This window comes from Drosophila miranda, chromosome 4 (assembly GCF_003369915.1).
Source record: "Drosophila miranda strain MSH22 chromosome 4, D.miranda_PacBio2.1, whole genome shotgun sequence".
Lineage (NCBI taxonomy): Eukaryota > Metazoa > Arthropoda > Insecta > Diptera > Drosophilidae > Drosophila > Drosophila miranda.
Window position 1 is genome coordinate 16,702,717 of NC_046677.1, and position 22,798 is coordinate 16,725,514.

At 44.8% G+C, this 22,798-nt stretch overlaps 4 protein-coding genes across 4 annotated transcripts; all 4 read right to left on the reverse strand.

Annotated features, from left to right (window-relative positions):
* Positions 1-5,516: 5,516 nt before the first annotated feature.
* LOC117189125 (eukaryotic translation initiation factor 4E1-like) lies at positions 5,517-6,740 on the reverse strand. The gene is made up of 5 exons (XM_033394152.1): positions 6,367-6,740; positions 6,132-6,206; positions 5,974-6,073; positions 5,826-5,913; positions 5,517-5,757 (listed from the first exon to the last, which is right to left on the reverse strand). Exons 1-5 carry the CDS (start codon positions 6,603-6,605, stop codon positions 5,597-5,599), a joined length of 663 nt encoding a protein of 220 aa, XP_033250043.1. The 5' UTR covers positions 6,606-6,740; the 3' UTR covers positions 5,517-5,596.
* A 4,852-nt stretch (positions 6,741-11,592) lies between these two features.
* Positions 11,593-12,975, reverse strand: LOC117189124 (eukaryotic translation initiation factor 4E1-like). Its single transcript, XM_033394151.1, has 5 exons — positions 12,602-12,975; positions 12,367-12,441; positions 12,209-12,308; positions 12,061-12,148; positions 11,593-11,992 (listed from the first exon to the last, which is right to left on the reverse strand). Exons 1-5 carry the CDS (start codon positions 12,838-12,840, stop codon positions 11,832-11,834), a joined length of 663 nt encoding a protein of 220 aa, XP_033250042.1. The 5' UTR covers positions 12,841-12,975; the 3' UTR covers positions 11,593-11,831.
* A 4,856-nt stretch (positions 12,976-17,831) lies between these two features.
* LOC108163375 (eukaryotic translation initiation factor 4E1-like) lies at positions 17,832-19,212 on the reverse strand. Its single transcript, XM_017298627.2, has 5 exons — positions 18,841-19,212; positions 18,606-18,680; positions 18,448-18,547; positions 18,300-18,387; positions 17,832-18,231 (listed from the first exon to the last, which is right to left on the reverse strand). The coding sequence occupies exons 1-5, from the start codon at positions 19,077-19,079 to the stop codon at positions 18,071-18,073; spliced, it is 663 nt and encodes a 220-aa protein (XP_017154116.1). The 5' UTR covers positions 19,080-19,212; the 3' UTR covers positions 17,832-18,070.
* Positions 19,213-20,114: 902 nt separating this feature from the next.
* LOC108163377 lies at positions 20,115-20,711 on the reverse strand. The gene has a single exon (XM_017298630.2). The coding sequence runs from the start codon at positions 20,616-20,618 to the stop codon at positions 20,217-20,219; it is 402 nt and encodes a 133-aa protein (XP_017154119.2). The 5' UTR covers positions 20,619-20,711; the 3' UTR covers positions 20,115-20,216.
* Between the last annotated feature and the right edge of the window lie 2,087 nt (positions 20,712-22,798).

Below are 22,798 nucleotides of genomic sequence, written 5' to 3' on the forward strand. Positions count from 1 at the left end.
GAAGATAACCAATTCCCTATATTTTGTGCTGGCTACTACAATATCCATTGGACTATGCTTGGGATCATACCCCATCTTAGCCCAATAGCTTTTTTGCATGTGTAGAGTGCAGTCATTGCCATCTTCACTCTGTCTTTGACATTCAGGATCCAGCTAAGCTTCTTGTCAATTACCAACCCTAAGTAACTGGCACTGTCGCTAAAGGAGAGCCTGCATCCTTGTAGTATTGGAGGGTTGAGGGGCGGGACCTTGTATTTATTTGTGAATAGTACGAGTTCCGTTTTTGAGGGATTTACTCCCAGACCGCGCAATTCTGTCCAATCCGACAGTTGCGCTAGCTTTGTGGACATTAAGTCGCACAGTGTTTGGGGGTATTTCCCCGAGAAGATAATCGCAACGTCGTCCGCATAGGCCACGACTTTGCAGCCCACCCCCCTTCTAGGTCACATAGAATCTTGTTGACTGCTATGTTCCACAGAAGAGGAGACAGGACACCACCTTGCGGGGTGCCTCTGTTGACATACCTTGACTGGGCGGACGATCCCATCGATGATGTCACCGTCCTGCATGTGAGCAATTGATCAATGAGCATCACCAAGTGACGGTCCACCCCCAGGTCAGTCAGGGCTTCTGTAATGGCGCCGGGTACAACGTTGTTGAAAGCTCCCTCAATATCGAGAAAGGCTATGAGTGAGTACTCTTTGTGATGCAGAGATTTCTCTACCGCTGAGATCACTTCATGAAGAGCCGTTTCCGTGGATTTTCCTTTCCGGTAGGCATGCTGTGCGCCTGACAGCAACTGAGGGTGTATAGTTGTCCTCAGTTGCAGCCCAACGAGTCTCTCAAAGGTTTTGAGGAGGAAGGACGATAGGCTGATTGGTCTAAAGTCTTTTGCAGCTGAGTGCGAGGCTTTCCCAGCTTTGGGAATGAAGACTATCTCTGCCTTAAGCCATGTTCGCGGGATTGTACCCACAGCCAGTATCTTCCTGAAGAAACCTTGTAGCCAGTTGATGGCCGTATCCCCGGCCTTCTGAAGTTGGGCCGGGATTACCTGGTCTGGGCCTGGCGATTTGAACGGGTTGAAGCTGTTTATTGCCCAGCTTATGTTACGTTTTGTGAGGATGTGATCCATCGAGGTTACCGGTCCCTCTCCTGGAAGATGTACCGTCTCGCTAGTAGAATGTGCAGGGACTCCTCACTGGAGTTAGTCCACGTGCCGTCATTCCTTTTAAGATACCCTACCGAGGGGTTAGTTTTTGAGAGAATCTTGCGAAGCCTTGCGGCCTCTGACGTTTCCTCAATTTCCGAGCAAAAGAGGCCCTTTTTGCTTTCCTTGTTTCCTTTTTATATAGTGACAGACTGATTTTGTAGTCTTCCCAGTGGCTCTCCTCGTTCGCGCTTTTGGCCCTGTTGAAGAGGGTCCTGCAGCTTTTACGTAGGATGTCTATTTGTTTTGACCACCAGGGGGGTTTCTTTTTCCCCCTAGGTTTGCTAGAGGGGCATGCTGCCGCGAAGGCTTTGTTGCATGCTTCTGTGAACCTGTTCACTAGGCGATCTAGGTCGTCTTTTGTGTCAGGGCATGATGGTGCTTTGGAGGGGAGTAAGTCCTCCAGGGCTGTGCTATATTTTTCCCAGTTGGCTTTCCTGGGATTAATATAGTCCTTAGATTTCGGACACTCGAGGGATAGTGTGGTCTCGATGTATCTGTGGTCAGAGAAAGAGTGGTCATCAAGGACTTGCCAACTCTTGACTATGTCTAACAGGTTGGAAGACACTAGGGTGATGTCAATAACCTCCTGTCGATTTTTAATTATAAAAGTGGGGTCGTTGCCCCGATTACAAATAAATAGATTTGAGTTAAGGATGAATCTGAAAAGTGACTCACCCCTTACATTTGTGTTCGAGCTCCCCCATTGAGTGTGGTGAGCGTTGGCATCGCAACCTATTAATAGGTCTATGTCCGACCTCTCGCTGTCGCTGGCTAGTTTGCGAACAAGGTCGTTGGGAGGATCGTTTCCCTCATGGGCCATGTAGGACGACATCAGCCTTAGATGTGTCCCTTTCAGCTCTAGGCTTGCCGCCGTGTTGTCGCTATCGCTATAATTATGGAGCAGAAAGATATTAAGGTTCTTTCTGGCGAGAATGCAGGTGCGGGTTTTACCTTCATGTTGAGCTACAATTATCTTGTACTTCTTCGACCCTAGTCCACAAACCTTGTCTCCCACTATCCAAGGTTCCTGGATCAGGGCTACGTCTGCTCCGCTCTCTTCGAGGCGGAGTATAAGAGCAACGGATGCTCGACTGGCTTGTCGACAGGACGTGCCCCGGCCGCCGCCGGGTCCAGGCTGCTTTTCCAGCAGCTCGAAGCAGCGGTCGGCCAGTGCCGCTTCCACCCACTTCCACTGGTTTCTAGGTATCCGGGAGTCCGCGCTGCCTTTGTCCAGGACGCCAATCAGCGTCCTTTCTCTGGCAATCTGCGCGAATGATGTGTTAGGCAGCACTCTGGAGCGCTTTGGTGTCGGCCCCGGAGTCTCTTGCGAGCGCTGCTTTTTTGGCTGAGGGGCTTCCTTCTTCGGTGCTTCCTTGCCAAAGTTCGGCAGCACCTTCGAGGACCACTCAACCTTCTTTATCCATTTTTCCGTCGGGCTGGAAATCTGGCTTGCGTTCTGCCGACGGAGTATATTGCCAGCACTCCTTCTATCGGCATATGTAAAAGATTTGGCTTGGACACTAGTAGATGGTGACTCATCACCCGCCACTTTACCAGCAGGCAGAGCAGCCGCAGGATTGCATAGCCACTCTGCCAAGGTATCGGTTTTGGGAGCCAATTCACCACCCACCCCGACACCGGGATGGGACCCCTTTGGCCTCTCCCTAGCATCTTCCGCCGCGCAGGTTTTCCCTGCTGATTTGCGGGTCGGGCCAGGCCTTTGGGCCGCTGCCTTCCCCTGTTTGGGATTGCTCCCTGTTGGCATTTGGGGAGTGCCAGACTCATTTTGTTTGTTTTTAAATTCTTCCATTCTTTTCCCACGAGCTGCAGAGAAGGGGTACGGTCCGTCCGGGCAGAGATCCACGTTTCTCGGATAAGGCATACTTAGAACAGGGGGCTGACAAGTCCCTGAGCTCTCCGTTAACGACTGGGCTAGTTTTATATACCGGGCCCCAGCCAGGCTGACTCTCGGCACGGGTCGAATAACACTCATAGTCCGGCCGGTGTGAGCTGAATGTGGGGGTTGGGATGTGGGTAGGTAGTGTGTGAGCTACTTATACGAGGCGGCACCACAAGCGCATCGTCAGTGTTGCTACTTCGCGAACACCCGCTGGCTGTCCGGGGCTGCTTATTTTCGGTACTCTCCCTAGGGATGTCCGATTATTCGCAGCTGACCTACCTATATGACCTGTATATAGGTAGGTCGTTCGCTATCCGCAACCTGCGACCCGTCCGGTGGCCTCAGCTAGGCTCCCTTTGAGCCACCTCACGAGCTCATCAGACCAGAAATTTTATTGTAAGACCCTCTATAACTTTCTGAATGTTTAATTTTCCAGCGATCGTTGGGATTACAGTTACTCTGTCGAATATTTGCATATTAAAAGATATATTGTTGATAGATTGTTGGGTCAAATATATTATAGATCTATTTTGTATTTAATCAGCTGAATATTATAAAATTGTAGTGTTTTTTAAAAGTATTGTATGTGTCTTTCAGTGATTTAATTTCGTTTGTTTTTATTCTCTCAAAAAGTTGACAATGATTTATTGCATTTTTTCAGGCGTCGTCTAGAAAACAAAAACTCAAGCACAGCATCATCAATTTTAATAAAATCTTCTTTGTCTTTCCTTCGGTTTCAGAATCACATGTGCATATGTGCATTTTCAACTTTACGAAAAGCGAAATAGTTTTCTTAGGTCGACATCCAATTTTTATGGGAAGCTGTAAAAAAGTACTTAATTTTAAATCTTTTTATATTCCTCTTTAAAAACAAATGTAGTTAAACGACATATGGGGAAAACGAAGTCTAAGAACTATCAAAAACTGAAGCCAGAGTGTAGCCAATAAAACCTAATACCGGATGTTCGCTGCAAAACGCCCTCTAAGTACATTTCATGTTATATTATTATGTCGTTGAAGTTACATAAAATTATTTTAAGCTAACTATAAAAAACTATGGTAATTCCAACCAGCAGCAGTCGAGGAGGTCACAAGAACTAGTCCTTCTTATCCCGTTCCAAAAACCCATAACTGACCATTAACTTGCGGTGCGCAGAGCTGTTTGTGCAATTGCATTAGGGAATTTTATAAAAATATATATCTACAGCATAGAATATTTATTACATTTTTGTTTACCATGCAGCGGGTGTGAATAAATGTTAAAGCCGTCGTTGCCTGCTGTGCGAGATTTATTCTCTCTTTAACAATTTATGTGGCCTTAATAATTTACTACAAGAGAAAGTATTTCAACGAAAGCTTTTCAGATATGATGTTATCATTGTGGCAGCTTCAAAGCCAAGTGTCTTCTCTGCTTATTGCTTCAGAGCCTAGAAATTGATCCACTTAGACTCTAGCCATTTCCGTTGGCGTATGTGCTACGTCCCTGCTGTTTTTTTATAGCGCCCGACTGACTGCTTACTGCCACACATCTATGTATACATTTATTAGCATAGGCCGCTTTCAGGCCGCTCTACTGCACCACATCCTCTACACCTAATGATGCAGAAATGTAAAACAACTGTGTCCGTTTCCAACCCATTTCCCCTCTCATGTGGAGTCGAGCAGACAGAAACTCCGATATAGAGATTTTGTTATTCTACGCGACGAAAGAGTATATTTATACCCGATAGTCGAAGAGTATAGGGGTATATTAGATTTGTGGTGGAACTTTATGTGTGTAACACCCAGAAGGAAGCGTTTTCGACCCCCTTGATCAGCATCAATAGCTGTAGTGGCCAGTGCACAAACACAAGATTAAATTCCCTGATATAAGATTCAAAATAAGCGCACAGCTATATTAATTCCAACATCGGCTGTGCCCTTAGGCCGACAGCGACGGTGGTCACGCTGATTTCTGGGCAAACGCTGATTTCAGAGCTCTTGGTCATTTTGTACCCATTATCCTCCACACCGCCTGAGTTGCCCAGAAGCTCTACCGACTCTTGGTTAACAATGAGGATCATCTGGTGTCTTTGTCCAGCAGCCTCCTAAACTTTGGCCAGCATCCAATTGTCTGTAGAAAGGTTGCAAGCCTGCAGAATCATCTCTGCCAGTGCCACGTACGTCTTGGCATATTCCTTCACCTCTCACCGGGCTTTCAGGGATATGTGCAGCGAGTTATCCTCGTCCAAGGACAACACACAGGAGTACGTGCAATGCTTTATTCAGGGTATCAATATACCATGCCTCATGTGCAGAGGAGTTTCCTTGTCATGTGATGTGTGCTTTGGACTGGTATCTGTGTAAATGTGGCTCCGAGTCGATCGTAGATGCACATTTCCGACAGACAATGAACTGTGCATTTACGACAACGATCTCGAGAGGATCTTGGAGGTGTATACTAGTATAACTGTGTGGCGTTTTTGTGGGAGCTTGAAGTGGGGCGTTTACAACTTATACATTGCATTAAAATTAGATCCATGCTGGACAATGGCATCCTTGTGTGCCTGGTACTGTATCTCAACGTTGGTCAATTTTAGCAGTCCCTTTAACTGCTGGCCCAGGTACAGCACAGCCTGAGCATTAGCCGAGTTTTTGGTCCAGAGAGCTGTAATGAAAATATAATTTATCATCCAGAATTCATCATCCGCCACGAGTGCCACGATTACTACTCACACAACTTGTTGGCCTTCTTGCGCAGATTGATGACAACGCCGTTGATCTCATTCGAGTGTTGGAAGCACTCGCCAATGCTGCACAAAAGCTGAAGAGCGACCATAATGAGAGGGGCACATAAGCGCTAGGGTGAAATACGAAAACTTACCAAATCCTGCCACAATTTGTCATTCATGGCCTTGGTGTTTTTGTCCAACATTATAATCCAACGGCCGCCATCTTTGTTAATATCATCCTCCCACATGGGACTGTAAGAAGCCGACGTTAAATACCACCAAAGACACTGCAGATGTGTGAAAAACTTACCGCACTCCCTGCTTGAATACCATATAATCGTTGAAGTCGCTTAGCTGAGATGGTGGCTTGATAAAATAGTACACCCTAGCAATTGGTTAAGTTTCAATCAATTTAGGAAACAATATCCGGAAAAAATTACATGCAAATGTGTTTATTTAATTATTTCTACTCGGTGGAATTTTCCATCGAAGTGGCCTTATGTAAAAATGTGTGAAAGCATTTTATAGATAGAAAAAAAACTCACGTAAAGAAATCTTCAACCGTATTGAAGCTCGTCACTTCATTAAGCATATCACTCCAGTCCTTTGAGCGATCATTCTCCCAATGCCACACCGTCCAGGTGTGCTCCAGAGGATGCTTTATAAGCATATCATAGTGCAGGAGGTTCCTCACTTCATTGGACGAAGTCTTCAACTCAAGCTCCTCGCCCGATATGGGCATGTGCCCGCCCATTGCAGAACCATCGTAGCCCGTATTCACCATCTCAATATATTGTGTTCTGTTCTTTTTCTTTTTTACAGTTTCTTTGTAAGTTATTTTTTCCCGAGTTTTTATTTTTTCTACCAAGCTCTCGGCACTTATGGAGTTTTGTGTTGTACAGCTGTATATTTAGATATGACAAAAGTCGTCGCCTTCTTTATATTTTTTCCGATGCTGAAAGTATCGAGAGACGACAAGGACAAGTAACCATAGAGTTGTAGGCTACTCAGATCCTCAGTTCCACAGAAGAGGAGACAGGACACCACCTTGCGGGGTGCCTCTGTTGACATACCTTGACTGGGCGGACGATCCCATCGATGATGTCACCGTCCTGCATGTGAGCAATTGATCAATGAGCATCACCAAGTGACGGTCCACCCCCAGGTCAGTCAGGGCTTCTGTAATGGCGCCCGGTACAACGTTGTTGAAAGCTCCACTCTTTGTGATGCAGAGATTTCTCTACCGCTGAGATCACTTCATGAAGAGCCGTTTCCGTGGATTTTCCTTTCCGGTAGGCATGCTGTGCGCCTGACAGCAACTGAGGGTGTATAGTTGTCCTCAGTTGCAGCCCAACGAGTCTCTCAAAGGTTTTGAGGAGGAAGGACGATAGGCTGATTGGTCTAAAGTCTTTTGCAGCTGAGTGCGAGGCTTTCCCAGCTTTGGGAATGAAGACTATCTCTGCCTTAAGCCATGTTCGCGGGATTGTACCCACAGCCAGTATCTTCCTGAAGAAACCTTGTAGCCAGTTGATGGCCGTATCCCCGGCCTTCTGAAGTTGGGCCGGGATTACCTGGTCTGGGCCTGGCGATTTGAACGGGTTGAAGCTGTTTATTGCCCAGCTTATGTTACGTTTTGTGAGGATGTGATCCATCGAGGTTACCGGTCCCTCTCCTGGAAGATGTACCGTCTCGCTAGTAGAATGTGCAGGGACTCCTCACTGGAGTTAGTCCACGTGCCGTCATTCCTTTTAAGATACCCTACCGAGGGGTTAGTTTTTGAGAGAATCTTGCGAAGCCTTGCGGCCTTTGACGTTTCCTCAATTTCCGAGCAAAAGAGGCCCTTTTTGCTTTCCTTGTTTCCTTTTTATATAGTGACAGACTGATTTTGTAGTCTTCCCAGTGGCTCTCCTCGTTCGCGCTTTTGGCCCTGTTGAAGAGGGTCCTGCAGCTTTTACGTAGGATGTCTATTTGTTTTGACCACCAGGGGGGTTTCTTTTTCCCCCTAGGTTTGCTAGAGGGGCATGCTGCCGCGAAGGCTTTGTTGCATGCTTCTGTGAACCTGTTCACTAGGCGATCTAGGTCGTCTTTTGTGTCAGGGCATGATGGTGCTTTGGAGGGGAGTAAGTCCTCCAGGGCTGTGCTATATTTTTCCCAGTTGGCTTTCCTGGGATTAATATAGTCCTTAGATTTCGGACACTCGAGGGATAGTGTGGTCTCGATGTATCTGTGGTCAGAGAAAGAGTGGTCATCAAGGACTTGCCAACTCTTGACTATGTCTAACAGGTTGGAAGACACTAGAGTGATGTCAATAACCTCCTGTCGATTTTTAATTATAAAAGTGGGGTCGTTGCCCCGATTACAAATAAATAGATTTGAGTTAAGGATGAAGCTGAAAAGTGACTCACCCCTTACATTTGTGTTCGAGCTCCCCAATTGAGTGTGGTGAGCGTTGGCATCGCAACCTATTAATAGGTCTATGTCCGACCTCTCGCTGTCGCTGGCAAGTTTGCGAACAAGGTCGTTGGGAGGATCGTTTCCCTCATGGGCCATGTAGGACGACATCAGCCTTAGATGTGTCCCTTTCAGCTCTAGGCTTGCCGCCGTGTTGTCGCTATCGCTATAATTATGGAGCAGAAAGATATTAAGGTTCTTTCTGGCGAGAATGCAGGTGCGGGTTTTACCTTCATGTTGAGCTACAATTATCTTGTACTTCTTCGACCCTAGTCCACAAACCTTGTCTCCCACTATCCAAGGTTCCTGGATCGGGGCTACGTCTGCTCCGCTCTCTTCGAGGCGGAGTATAAGAGCAGCGGATGCTCGACTGGCTTGTCGACAGGACGTGCCCCGGCCGCCGCCGGGTCCAGGCTGCTTTTCCAGCAGCTCGAAGCAGCGGTCGGCCAGTGCCGATTCCACCCACTTCCACTGGTTTCTAGGTATCCGGGAGTCCGCGCTGCCTTTGTCCAGGACGCCAATCAGCGTCCTTTCTCTGGCAATCTGCGCGAATGATGTGTTAGGCAGCACTCTGGAGCGCTTTGGTGTCGGCCCCGGAGTCTCTTGCGAGCGCTGCCTTTTTGGCTGAGGGGCTTCCTTCTTCGGTGCTTCCTTGCCAAAGTTCGGCAGCACCTTCGAGGACCACTCAACCTTCTTTATCCATTTGTCCGTCGGGCTGGAAATCTGGCTTGCGTTCTGCCGACGGAGTATATTGCCAGCACTCCTTCTATCGGCATATGTAAAAGATTTGGCTTGGACACTAGTAGATGGTGACTCATCACCCGCCACTTTACCAGCAGGCAGAGCAGCCGCAGGATTGCATAGCCACTCTGCCAAGGTATCGGTTTTGGGAGCCAATTCACCACCCACCCCGACACCGGGATGGGACCCCTTTGGCCTCTCCCTAGCATCTTCCGCCGCGCAGGTTTTCCCTGCTGATTTGCGGGTCGGGACAGGCCTTTGGGCCGCTGCCTTCCCCTGTTTGGGATTGCTCCCTGTTGGCATTTGGGAGTGCCAGACTCATTTTGTTTGTTTTTAAATTCTTCCATTCTTTTCCCACGAGCTGCAGAGAAGGGGTACGGTCCGTCCGGGCAGAGATCCACGTTTCTCGGATAAGGCATACTTAGAACAGGGGGCTGACAAGTCCCTGAGCTCTCCGTTAACGACTGGGCTAGTTTTATATACCGGGCCCCAGCCAGGCTGACTCTCGGCACGGGTCGAATAACACTCATAGTCCGGCCCGGTGTGAGCTGAATGTGGGGGTTGGGATGTGGGTAGGTAGTGTGTGAGCTACTTATACGAGGCGGCACCACAAGCGCATCGTCAGTGTTGCTACTTCGCGAACACCCGCTGGCTGTCCGGGGCTGCTTATTTTCGGTACTCTCCCTAGGGATGTCCGATTATTCGCAGCTGACCTACCTATATGACCTGTATATAGGTAGGTCGTTCGCTATCCGCAACCTGCGACCCGTCCGGAGGCCTCAGCTAGGCTCCCTTTGAGCCACCTCACGAGCTCATCAGACCAGAAATTTGATTGTAAGACCCTCTATAACTTTCTGAATGTTTAATTTTCCAGCGATCGTTGGGATTACAGTTACTCTGTCAAATATTTGCATATTAAAAGATATATTGTTGATAGATTGTTGGGTCTAATATATAATAGATCTATTTTGTATTTAATCAGCTGAATATTATAAAATTGTAGTGTTTTTTAAAAGTATTGTATGTGTCTTTCAGTGATTTAATTTCGGTTGTTTTTATTCTCTCAAAAAGTTGACAATGATTTATTGCATTTTTTCAGGCGTCGTAGAAAACAAAAACTCAAGCACAGCATCATCAATTTTAATAAAATCTTCTTTGTCTTTCCTTCGGTTTCAGAATCACATGTGCATATGTGCATTTTCAACTTTACGAAAAGCGAAATAGTTTTCTTAGGTCGACATCCAATTTTTATGGGAAGCTGTAAAAAAGTACTTAATTTTAAATCTTTTTATATTCCTCTTTAAGGACAAATGTAGTTAAACGACATATGGGGAAAACGAAGTCTAAGAACTATCAAAAACTGAAGCCAGAGTGTAGCCAATAAAACCTAATACCGGATGTTCGCTGCAAAACGCCCTCTAAGTACATTTCATGTTATATTATTATGTCGTTGAAGTTACATAAAATTATTTTAAGCTAACTATAAAAAACTATGGTAATTCCAACCAGCAGCAGTCGAGGAGGTCACAAGAACTAGTCCTTCTTATCCCGTTCCAAAAACCCATAACTGACCATTAATTTGCGGTGCGCAGAGCTGTTTGTGCAATTGCATTAGGGAATTTTATACAAATATATATCTACAGCATAGAATATTTATTACATTTTTGTTTACCATGCAGCGGGTGTGAAGTTTAATAAATGTTAAAGCCGTCGTTGCCTGCTGTGCGAGATTTATTCTCTCTTTAACAATTTATGTGGCCTTAATAATTTACTACAAGAGAAAGTATTTCAACGAAAGCTTTTCAGATATGATGTTATCATTGTGGCAGCTTCAAAGCCAAGTGTCTTCTCTGCTTATTGCTTCAGAGCCTAGAAATTGATCCACTTAGACTCTAGCCATTTCCGTTGGCGTATGTGCTACGTCCCTGCTGTTTTTTTATAGCGCCCGACTGACTGCTTACTGCCACACATCTATGTATACATTTATTAGCATAGGCCGCTTTCAGGCCGCTCTACTGCACCACATCCTCTACACCTAATGATGCAGAAATTTAAAACAACTGTGTCCGTTTCCAACCCATTTCCCCTCTCATGTGGAGTCGAGCAGACAGAAACTCCGATATAGAGATTTTGTTATTCTACGCGACGAAAGAGTATATTTATACCCGATAGTCGAAGAGTATAGGGGTATATTAGATTTGTGGTGGAACTTTATGTGTGTAACACCCAGAAGGAAGCGTTTTCGACCCCCTTGATCAGCATCAATAGCTGTAGTGGCCAGTGCACAAACACAAGATTAAATTCCCTGATATAAGATTCAAAATAAGCGCACAGCTAGATTAATTCCAACATCGTCTGTGCCCTTAGGCCGACAGCGACGGTGGTCACGCTGATTTCTGGGCAAACGCTGATTTCAGAGCTCTTGGTCATTTTGTACCCATTATTGGGTAGAAAGGTTGCAAGCCTGCAGAATCATCTCTGCCAGTGCCACGTACGTCTTGGCATATTCCTTCACCTCTCACCGGGCTTTCAGGGATATGTGCAGCGAGTTATCCTCGTCCAAGGACAACACACAGGAGTACGTGCAATGCTTTATTCAGGGTATCAATATACCATACCTCATGTGCAGAGGAGTTTCCTTGTCATGTGATGTGTGCTTTGGACTGGTATCTGTGTAAATGTGGCTCCGAGTCGATCGTAGATGCACATTTCCGACAGACAATGAACTGTGCATTTACGACAACGATCTCGAGAGGATCTTGGAGGTGTATACTAGTATAACTGTGTGGCGTTTTTGTGGGAGCTTGAAGTGGGGCGTTTACAACTTATACATTGCATTAAAATTAGATCCATGCTGGACAATGGCATCCTTGTGTGCCTGGTACTGTATCTCAACGTTGGTCAATTTTAGCAGTCCCTTTAACTGCTGGCCCAGGTACAGCACAGCCTGAGCATTAGCCGAGTTTTTGGTCCAGAGAGCTGTAATGAAAATATAATTTATCATCCAGAATTCATCATCCGCCACGAGTGCCACGATTACTACTCACACAACTTGTTGGCCTTCTTGCGCAGATTGATGACAACGCCGTTGATCTCATTCGAGTGTTGGAAGCACTCGCCAATGCTGCACAAAAGCTGAAGAGCGACCATAATGAGAGGGGCACATAAGCGCTAGGGTGAAATACGAAAACTTACCAAATCCTGCCACAATTTGTCATTCATGGCCTTGGTGTTTTTGTCCAACATTATAATCCAACGGCCGCCATCTTTGTTAATATCATCCTCCCACATGGGACTGTAAGAAGCCGACGTTAAATACCACCAAAGACACTGCAGATGTGTGAAAAACTTACCGCACTCCCTGCTTGAATACCATATAATCGTTGAAGTCGCTTAGCTGAGATGGTGGCTTGATAAAATAGTACACCCTAGCAATTGGTTAAGTTTCAATCAATTTAGGAAACAATATCCGGAAAAAATTACATGCAAATGTGTTTATTTAATTATTTCTACTCGGTGGAATTTTCCATCGAAGTGGCCTTATGTAAAAATGTGTGAAAGCATTTTATAGATAGAAAAAAAACTCACGTAAAGAAATCTTCAACCGTATTGAAGCTCGTCACTTCAATAAGCATATCGCTCCAGTGCTTTGAGCGATCATTCTCCCAATGCCACACCGTCCAGGTGTGCTCCAGAGGATGCTTTATAAGCATATCATAGTGCAGGAGGTTCCTCACTTCATTGGACGAAGTCTTCAACTCAAGCTCCTCGCCCGATATGGGCATGTGCCCGCCCATTGCAGAACCATCGTAGCCCGTATACACCATCTCAATATATTGTGTTCTGTTCTTTTTCTTTTTTACAGTTTCTTTGTAAGTTATTTTTTCCCGAGTTTTTATTTTTTCTACCAAGCTCTCGGCACTTATGGAGTTTTGTGTTGTACAGCTGTATATTTAGATATGACAAAAGTCGTCGCCTTCTTTATATTTTTTCCGATGCTGAAAGTATCGAGAGACGACAAGGACAAGTAACCATAGAGTTGTAGGCTACTCAGATCCTCAGTTCCACAGAAGAGGAGACAGGACACCACCTTGCGGGGTGCCTCTGTTGACATACCTTGACTGGGCGGACGATCCCATCGATGATGTCACCGTCCTGCATGTGAGCAATTGATCAATGAGCATCACCAAGTGACGGTCCACCCCCAGGTCAGTCAGGGCTTCTGTAATGGCGCCCGGTACAACGTTGTTGAAAGCTCCACTCTTTGTGATGCAGAGATTTCTCTACCGCTGAGATCACTTCATGAAGAGCCGTTTCCGTGGATTTTCCTTTCCGGTAGGCATGCTGTGCGCCTGACAGCAACTGAGGGTGTATAGTTGTCCTCAGTTGCAGCCCAACGAGTCTCTCAAAGGTTTTGAGGAGGAAGGACGATAGGCTGATTGGTCTAAAGTCTTTTGCAGCTGAGTGCGAGGCTTTCCCAGCTTTGGGAATGAAGACTATCTTTGCCTTAAGCCATGTTCGCGGGATTGTACCCACAGCCAGTATCTTCCTGAAGATACCTTGTAGCCAGTTGATGGCCGTATCCCCGGCCTTTTGAAGTTGGGCCGGGATTACCTGGTCTCGGCCTGGCGATTTAAACGGGTTGAAGCTGTTTATTGCCCAGCTTATGTTACGTTTTGTGAGGATGTGATCCATCGAGGTTACCGGTCCCTCACCTGGAAGATGTACCGTCTCGCTAGTAGAATGTGCAGGGACTCCTCACTGGAGTTAGTCCACGTGCCGTCATTCCTTTTAAGATACCCTACCGAGGGGTTAGTTTTTGAGAGAATCTTGCGAAGCCTTGCGGCCTCTGACGTTTCCTCAATTTCCGAGCAAAAGAGGCCCTTTTTGCTTTCCTTGTTTCCTTTTTATATAGTGACAGACTGATTTTGTAGTCTTCCCAGTGGCTCTCCTCGTTCGCGCTTTTGGCCCTGTTGAAGAGGGTCCTGCAGCTTTTACGTAGGATGTCTATTTGTTTTGACCACCAGGGGGGTTTCTTTTTCCCCCTAGGTTTGCTAGAGGGGCATGCTGCCGCGAAGGCTTTGTTGCATGCTTCTGTGAACCTGTTCACTAGGCGATCTAGGTCGTCTTTTGTGTCAGGGCATGATGGTGCTTTGGAGGGGAGTAAGTCCTCCAGGGCTGTGCTATATTTTTCCCAGTTGGCTTTCCTGGGATTAATATAGTCCTTAGGTTTCGGACACTCGAGGGATAGTGTGGTCTCGATGTATCTGTGGTCAGAGAAAGAGTGGTCATCAAGGACTTGCCAACTCTTGACTATGTCTAACAGGTTGGAAGACACTAGAGTGATGTCAATAACCTCCTGTCGATTTTTAATTATAAAAGTGGGGTCGTTGCCCCGATTACAAATAAATAGATTTGAGTTAAGGATGAAGCTGAAAAGTGACTCACCCCTTACATTTGTGTTCGAGCTCCCCAATTGAGTGTGGTGAGCGTTGGCATCGCAACCTATTAATAGGTCTATGTCCGACCTCTCGCTGTCGCTGGCAAGTTTGCGAACAAGGTCGTTGGGAGGATCGTTTCCCTCATGGGCCATGTAGGACGACATCAGCCTTAGATGTGTCCCTTTCAGCTCTAGGCTTGCCGCCGTGTTGTCGCTATCGCTATAATTATGGAGCAGAAAGATATTAAGGTTCTTTCTGGCGAGAATGCAGGTGCGGGTTTTACCTTCATGTTGAGCTACAATTATCTTGTACTTCTTCGACCCTAGTCCACAAACCTTGTCTCCCACTATCCAAGGTTCCTGGATCGGGCTACGTCTGCTCCGCTCTCTTCGAGGCGGAGTATAAGAGCAGCGGATGCTCGACTGGCTTGTCGACAGGACGTGCCCCGGCCGCCGCCGGGTCCAGGCTGCTTTTCCAGCAGCTCGAAGCAGCGGTCGGCCAGTGCCGATTCCACCCACTTCCACTGGTTTCTAGGTATCCGGGAGTCCGCGCTGCCTTTGTCCAGGACGCCAATCAGCGTCCTTTCTCTGGCAATCTGCGCGAATGATGTGTTAGGCAGCACTCTGGAGCGCTTTGGTGTCGGCCCCGGAGTCTCTTGCGAGCGCTGCCTTTTTGGCTGAGGGGCTTCCTTCTTCGGTGCTTCCTTGCCAAAGTTCGGCAGCACCTTCGAGGACCACTCAACCTTCTTTATCCATTTTTCCGTCGGGCTGGAAATCTGGCTTGCGTTCTGCCGACGGAGTATATTGCCAGCACTCCTTCTATCGGCATATGTAAAAGATTTGGCTTGGACACTAGTAGATGGTGACTCATCACCCGCCACTTTACCAGCAGGCAGAGCAGCCGCAGGATTGCATAGCCACTCTGCCAAGGTATCGGTTTTGGGAGCCAATTCACCACCCACCCCGACACCGGGATGGGACCCCTTTGGCCTCTCCCTAGCATCTTCCGCCGCGCAGGTTTTCCCTGCTGATTTGCGGGTCGGGCCAGGCCTTTGGGCCGCTGCCTTCCCCTGTTTGGGATTGCTCCCTGTTGGCATTTGGGGAGTGCCAGACTCATTTTGTTTGTTTTTAAATTCTTCCATTCTTTTCCCACGAGCTGCAGAGAAGGGGTACGGTCCGTCCGGGCAGAGATCCACGTTTCTCGGATAAGGCATACTTAGAACAGGGGGCTGACAAGTCCCTGAGCTCTCCGTTAACGACTGGGCTAGTTTTATATACCGGGCCCCCAGCCAGGCTGACTCTCGGCACGGGTCGAATAACACTCATAGTCCGGCCCGGTGTGAGCTGAATGTGGGGGGTTGGGATGTGGGTAGGTAGTGTGTGAGCTACTTATACGAGGCGGCACCACAAGCGCATCGTCAGTGTTGCTACTTCGCGAACACCCGCTGGCTGTCCGGGGCTGCTTATTTTCGGTACTCTCCCTAGGGATGTCCGATTATTCGCAGCTGACCTACCTATATGACCTGTATATAGGTAGGTCGTTCGCTATCCGCAACCTGCGACCCGTCCGGAGGCCTCAGCTAGGCTCCCTTTGAGCCACCTCACGAGCTCATCAGACCAGAAATTTGATTGTAAGACCCTCTATAACTTTCTGAATGTTTAATTTTCCAGCGATCGTTGGGATTACAGTTACTCTGTCGAATATTTGCATATTAAAAGATATATTGTTGATAGATTGTTGGGTCTAATATATAATAGATCTATTTTGTATTTAATCAGCTGAATATTATAAAATTGTAGTGTTTTTTAAAAGTATTGTATGTGTCTTTCAGTGATTTAATTTCGGTTGTTTTTATTCTCTCAAAAAGTTGACAATGATTTATTGCATTTTTTCAGGCGTCGTCTAGAAAACAAAAACTCAAGCACAGCATCATCAATTTTAATAAAATCTTCTTTGTCTTTCCTTCGGTTTCAGAATCACATGTGCATATGTGCATTTTCAACTTTACGAAAAGCGAAATAGTTTTCTTAGGTCGACATCCAATTTTTATGGGAAGCTGTAAAAAAGTACTTAATTTTAAATCTTTTTATATTCCTCTTTAAGGACAAATGTAGTTAAACGACATATGGGGAAAACGAAGTCTAAGAACTATCAAAAACTGAAGCCAGAGTGTAGCCAATAAAACCTAATACCGGATGTTCGCTGCAAAACGCCCTCTAAGTACATTTCATGTTATATTATTATGTCGTTGAAGTTACATAAAATTATTTTAAGCTAACTATAAAAAACTATGGTAATTCCAACCAGCAGCAGTCGAGGAGGTCACAAGAACTAGTCCTTCTTATCCCGTTCCAAAAACCCATAACTGACCATTAATTTGCGGTGCGCAGAGCTGTTTGTGCAATTGCATTAGGGAATTTTATACAAATATATATCTACAGCATAGAATATTTATTACATTTTTGTTTACCATGCAGCGGGTGTGAAGTTTAATAAATGTTAAAGCCGTCGTTGCCTGCTGTGCGAGATTTATTCTCTCTTTAACAATTTATGTGGCCTTAATAATTTACTACAAGAGAAAGTATTTCAACGAAAGCTTTTCAGATATGATGTTATCATTGTGGCAGCTTCAAAGCCAAGTGTCTTCTCTGCTTATTGCTTCAGAGCCTAGAAATTTATCCACTTAGACTCTAGCCATTTCCGTTGGCGTATGTGCTACGTCCCTGCTGTTTTTTTATAGCGCCCGACTGACTGCTTACTGCCACACATCTATGTATACATTTATTAGCATAGGCCGCTTTCAGGCCGCTCTACTGCACCACATCCTCTCCACCTAATGATGCAGAAATGTAAAACAACTGTGTCCGTTTCCAACCCATTTCCCCTCTCATGTGGAGTCGAGCAGACAGAAACTCCGATATAGAGATTTTGTTATTCTACGCGACGAAAGAGTATATTTATACCCGATAGTCGAAGAGTATAGGGGTATATTAGATTTGTGGTGGAACTTTATGTGTGTAACACCCAGAAGGAAGCGTTTTCGACCCCCTTGATCAGCATCAATAGCTGTAGTGGCCAGTGCACAAACACAAGATTAAATTCCCTGATATAAGATTCAAAATAAGCGCACAGCTAGATTAATTCCAACATCGTCTGTGCCCTTAGGCCGACAGCGACGGTGGTCACGCTGATTTCTGGGCAAACGCTGATTTCAGAGCTCTTGGTCATTTTGTACCCATTATTGGGTAGAAAGGTTGCAAGCCTGCAGAATCATCTCTGCCAGTGCCACGTACGTCTTGGCATATTCCTTCACCTCTCACCGGGCTTTCAGGGATATGTGCAGCGAGTTATCCTCGTCCAAGGACAACACACAGGAGTACGTGCAATGCTTTATTCAGGGTATCAATATACCATACCTCATGTGCAGAGGAGTTTCCTTGTCATGTGATGTGTGCTTTGGACTGGTATCTGTGTAAATGTGGCTCCGAGTCGATCGTAGATGCACATTTCCGACAGACAATGAACTGTGCATTTACGACAACGATCTCGAGAGGATCTTGGAGGTGTATACTAGTATAACTGTGTGGCGTTTTTGTGGGAGCTTGAAGTGGGGCGTTTACAACTTATACATTGCATTAAAATTAGATCCATGCTGGACAATGGCATCCTTGTGTGCCTGGTACTGTATCTCAACGTTGGTCAATTTTAGCAGTCCCTTTAACTGCTGGCCCAGGTACAGCACAGCCTGAGCATTAGCCGAGTTTTTGGTCCAGAGAGCTGTAATGAAAATATAATTTATCATCCAGAATTCATCATCCGCCACGAGTGCCACGATTACTACTCACACAACTTGTTGGCCTTCTTGCGCAGATTGATGACAACGCCGTTGATCTCATTCGAGTGTTGGAAGCACTCGCCAATGCTGCACAAAAGCTGAAGAGCGACCATAATGAGAGGGGCACATAAGCGCTAGGGTGAAATACGAAAACTTACCAAATCCTGCCACAATTTGTCATTCATGGCCTTGGTGTTTTTGTCCAACATTATAATCCAACGGCCGCCATCTTTGTTAATATCATCCTCCCACATGGGACTGTAAGAAGCCGACGTTAAATACCACCAAAGACACTGCAGATGTGTGAAAAACTTACCGCACTCCCTGCTTGAATACCATATAATCGTTGAAGTCGCTTAGCTGAGATGGTGGCTTGATAAAATAGTACACCCTAGCAATTGGTTAAGTTTCAATCAATTTAGGAAACAATATCCGGAAAAAATTACATGCAAATGTGTTTATTTAATTATTTCTACTCGGTGGAATTTTCCATCGAAGTGGCCTTATGTAAAAATGTGTGAAAGCATTTTATAGATAGAAAAAAAACTCACGTAAAGAAATCTTCAACCGTATTGAAGCTCGTCACTTCAATAAGCATATCGCTCCAGTGCTTTGAGCGATCATTCTCCCAATGCCACACCGTCCAGGTGTGCTCCAGAGGATGCTTTATAAGCATATCATAGTGCAGGAGGTTCCTCACTTCATTGGACGAAGTCTTCAACTCAAGCTCCTCGCCCGATATGGGCATGTGCCCGCCCATTGCAGAACCATCGTAGCCCGTATACACCATCTCAATATATTGTGTTCTGTTCTTTTTCTTTTTTACAGTTTCTTTGTAAGTTATTTTTTCCCGAGTTTTTATTTTTTCTACCAAGCTCTCGGCACTTATGGAGTTTTGTGTTGTACAGCTGTATATTTAGTTATGACAAAAGTCGTCGCCTTCTTTATATTTTTTCCGATGCTGAAAGTATCGAGAGACGACAAGGACAAGTAACCATAGAGTTGTAGGCTACTCAGATCCGAAAAAGGAGTACGTCAGCAGATCCAGGGTTAATAGGAAATTTCTAGTATTAAACAGTGTTCCTGTTAATATTTTTGAGTAAATACAAATAACAGACACGCAGATACGCAGACACGCCCAAAAATCACACACTAAAATGTAAGCCGCCACACAAACAGTTTTAACCTTTTTCTCTGATAATAGTTTTGGACGCAATTAATCCCCAATGACTCATATAAAAATTTTAATTTTTCCCGCTACATTCGAATGGTGGTTTTAGCTCTTTCTTCTTAGGCTGCTCAGGCTGCCCATTTTTATAGCAATTTTTTTTTAATATTTCGTTTTAACAACAATGTGATTATGCAATGTTCTTTATATGCTCCTCTGGCTATAAGTATTTCCCATAGTCTTGCACCTGGGTCTCAGACTTTGCTAGACTTTTGTCTACCTATATCTCTTACTAAATGCTTTTGCTCATGCGAACAAATTGCTGCAGGTAACTTTATAAATGGTATCGCAAACTTGCCATGTTTTCCTACAAATCAAATCATAGTATCTGGTAAAAGTGCTTGAAACTTTACGGGCAGCACTTGCTCTTTTATTTTATTTATTTTTGTGGCCTGGCCAAGACGTTGCACGGAGTCCTGCTGCCTTGGAAATTTATGTGCCACACTTGTTACACATACGACATGTGCAGTTTCCAAGACAAATCGATTTTTGTTGGTGGCGGGCGAGGGCAAGGGAATAAAATATTGAACACTTTTTTGCACTAGCTACTGTCACGCAACTTCCGACCATTTGAACTTAAAGCAAATACAAATTTCTTCCATTTAATTTTACATTTTATTTAAGTTTGTGTTTTTGGGGGAATTTAGTTATTGATTACATTTTGGCCAAAACTAAGTTCAAAGTCAAAGAGAGCAGTTTTCAATTAGATTTAGCCGAAGTTTTGTCCACCTTTGAGCGAGTGGTTTGCTTCTGGTCCTTTTCCTTGGCCAAATCGGTTACGGCTTGCTGCACATCCTCCGAAAAGCGGTGATAGTAGTTAGGCATCTGATTCAGGAAGTGGAAGACTTTCTTGATGGTGTCATTCCAGGACTCTATCCAGGAATCTCGCCAGGGCTTCGGCTCGAATTCCTCTTTGCATTTCTCCTGGCATTTCCAGCAGCAGATCCGGTCCTTCAGGTCCGCTGCGTAAGGACTCAGATGTTCTCTGGCATTCTCTAAAAGCACAACCGAGTGCTCCGGACTCTCCCAAAATCCCATCTGCTTGGTGGCAAAGGCAACGCCAGCTACCACGCCCAGTTTGACGAGCACCACAAGAACCATTGCAAAAAAAAACCAAAGAAAAAGTTTCCAAAAATGAATAAGTTTTTATATTAGTTTTAAAATGATGACATGAAAGTCTAAGAATTTCAAAGTATTGTTTAGCAACTATTAATTGTAGAACACTACATATATTTCCATTTTAGTGCTTTTCGAATTTAGACCAGGAACATAGACAGACCTTTCCAGGCGGGGCAGACTCCCTATCGACTTTCAAGCGTAGCCTCGAAGTGCGTGTTATCACAGTCAAGAAAATAAACCTGTTTCCTTTCGGACAGCTGATTAATATATCTCATACAGAATGATCCGCAAGAGCCTTCACTACGTACATGATACCCCTTTTGTCGAGGCACTTAGCTGTAATGCTACCTATTGTTTTCTCTTTTCTCTTTGCTTTCAGTCAAAAAGTAAAAGAGATAATCAAGAGGAAACTTAAAAAGAATTTTCTATTTATTGGCATTGTTCTGATGTTTTTGAAAAATAGTGTGACATTAACCCTCAACGCTTTTCCATTCTCGTAACTATAGTGGAAGAGCGAAGTTAGTTGCCAGCTTTGTTACGATTTTCTTGTGAAATTCTAAGAGTATTTTTGATCGTTGCGAGTCTCACAAAAGAAGTATGAAATTACAAAATGAATATGAAAGTAACATGTAACAACAAAAGTTTTGTATTGTTTATAGAAATTAGCTTTAATGTACAACGATTAAAAAATATAGATTTCAATAAATTTCGAGTGCTTGAGGTATTAGAACCACTACCTCTTCTGCTCTAACCCAAATCTGCCCAAAAATGAGCCCCAACCCAGCAGGGGTTTAGACTTTTATAGTTTAAGGTTTTAGGTTTCAGGTTTGAAAAACTTGTACCGCTTCAGTTTTACCTTTTCGCCGCTGCGCTTTTTTTGTTCTTCTTCTTCCTTGTCTTGCTTATATCTGACTCTTTATTGCTGTTAATGTCTGTGCTGTTAGGCGTGTTGCCACTGTGGTTTCTACCGTAAAAACTTTATTATTATTGTTTGAAAAATGATGTTAAAGTTCTGCAAATTTAAACGGAAAATGTATGAGTCTTCATCTTCAGCATCTTCAAAAAGTGTCCACAAAATCTATTTATGTTCCTCTCACGCCAAAACAAGCTGTGGAATATCCCACAACTCCTTCTTATTTTTGTCATTCATTTTTGTTTCAAAGTCCGAAAGATCCCCCTCTCTTTGGGGGTGCAGTTAGAGCAAGAATGTTTTGTCTCAAAGGCAATGGCGGTCAAGGGAAAATGTTTTGTATCCCAACCTAAAGATGCATAAGAGAGTGGTTATCCTGGAAATGGCCTTTAAATGGGAAAGTTCTCCCAAAAGAACTCAAAGTATACTCTCAATGTCTGCCACAACTTTTGTGTGCTATTTCAAATTACATATACTCTAAATGCTAACATTTATAAACGTGTACTCCCATTTGGTTTTACTCTTTTTTTTGCGTACATTTTCCAGGCAATTTTCCGTGCCGTGGAGCAGCTGCTCGGTGTGCGCTTTCCATCGCCACAAAACCCATCATATAAATTGGAAAATTTCAACTGCTCGGCCATCAATCAGCAGCGAGTCTTTCTTAGTTCCAAGTCTTAGCTTTCCCTTTGGGTGGGAAACTTTTATAATTAGCTTCGGGGGCGGCCAAGATGTGTAATTTTCCTTAGATTTGATGTGAAGAGTGCCAAGATCTAATTAAATCAGAGCAAGCGCAGAACTCTCTAATCAAGCATATAAATTAAGGATTACACTTTCAATTATTTGCAAAAAACTTTCCAGACTTTTTGATAGAAAATGTTGCATGCTGGTGTGGAACTTTCCCAGTGGAAATGTTTGTGCAACTTTAGTTGGACTCACAATTAGCTCTGGCAAATGCTAATCATTCCTTTGAAGTGGCTTTCTAAATGAAATCAGTCATTTGACCTGGCTGCCACACAATACCAAGCAGCCTCCCAATCCTTTGCCCCAGCAGAGTGCCACAGATACTACATACATATTTAAATAAGTTACCGGCTGGCAATTAGTGTCCATATGTGATTAGTAATTCAGTTTTATTTGTTTCCTATTCACGCTTTAAATGCTTTCAGCAGCCGGAAACAGGAAACTCCAGAGAGTCTACCCTCGTCGCAATTAATCTCGGAATTTTACAGTAAAATATTTTACTTCTGGCAGG

Bases quoted from the DNA above. Each gene is read 5' to 3' on its own strand.
- LOC108163377 (XM_017298630.2), bottom strand. From the start codon at position 20,618: ATGGTTCTTGTGGTGCTCGTCAAACTGGGCGTGGTAGCTGGCGTTGCC.
- LOC117189125 (XM_033394152.1), bottom strand. From the start codon at position 6,605: ATGGTGAATACGGGCTACGATGGTTCTGCAATGGGCGGGCACATGCCC. The intron at 6,207-6,366 runs GTGAGTTTTTTT...ACCAATTGCTAG, and splicing joins ACGGTTGAAGATTTCTTTAC to GGTGTACTATTTTATCAAGC. The intron at 5,914-5,973 runs GTAAGTTTTCGT...GTCGCTCTTCAG, and splicing joins ACAAATTGTGGCAGGATTTG to CTTTTGTGCAGCATTGGCGA.
- LOC117189124 (XM_033394151.1), bottom strand. From the start codon at position 12,840: ATGGTGTATACGGGCTACGATGGTTCTGCAATGGGCGGGCACATGCCC. The intron at 12,309-12,366 runs GTAAGTTTTTCA...GGCTTCTTACAG, and splicing joins GTATTCAAGCAGGGAGTGCG to TCCCATGTGGGAGGATGATA. The intron at 12,149-12,208 runs GTAAGTTTTCGT...GTCGCTCTTCAG, and splicing joins ACAAATTGTGGCAGGATTTG to CTTTTGTGCAGCATTGGCGA.
- LOC108163375 (XM_017298627.2), bottom strand. From the start codon at position 19,079: ATGGTGTATACGGGCTACGATGGTTCTGCAATGGGCGGGCACATGCCC. The intron at 18,548-18,605 runs GTAAGTTTTTCA...GGCTTCTTACAG, and splicing joins GTATTCAAGCAGGGAGTGCG to TCCCATGTGGGAGGATGATA. The intron at 18,388-18,447 runs GTAAGTTTTCGT...GTCGCTCTTCAG, and splicing joins ACAAATTGTGGCAGGATTTG to CTTTTGTGCAGCATTGGCGA.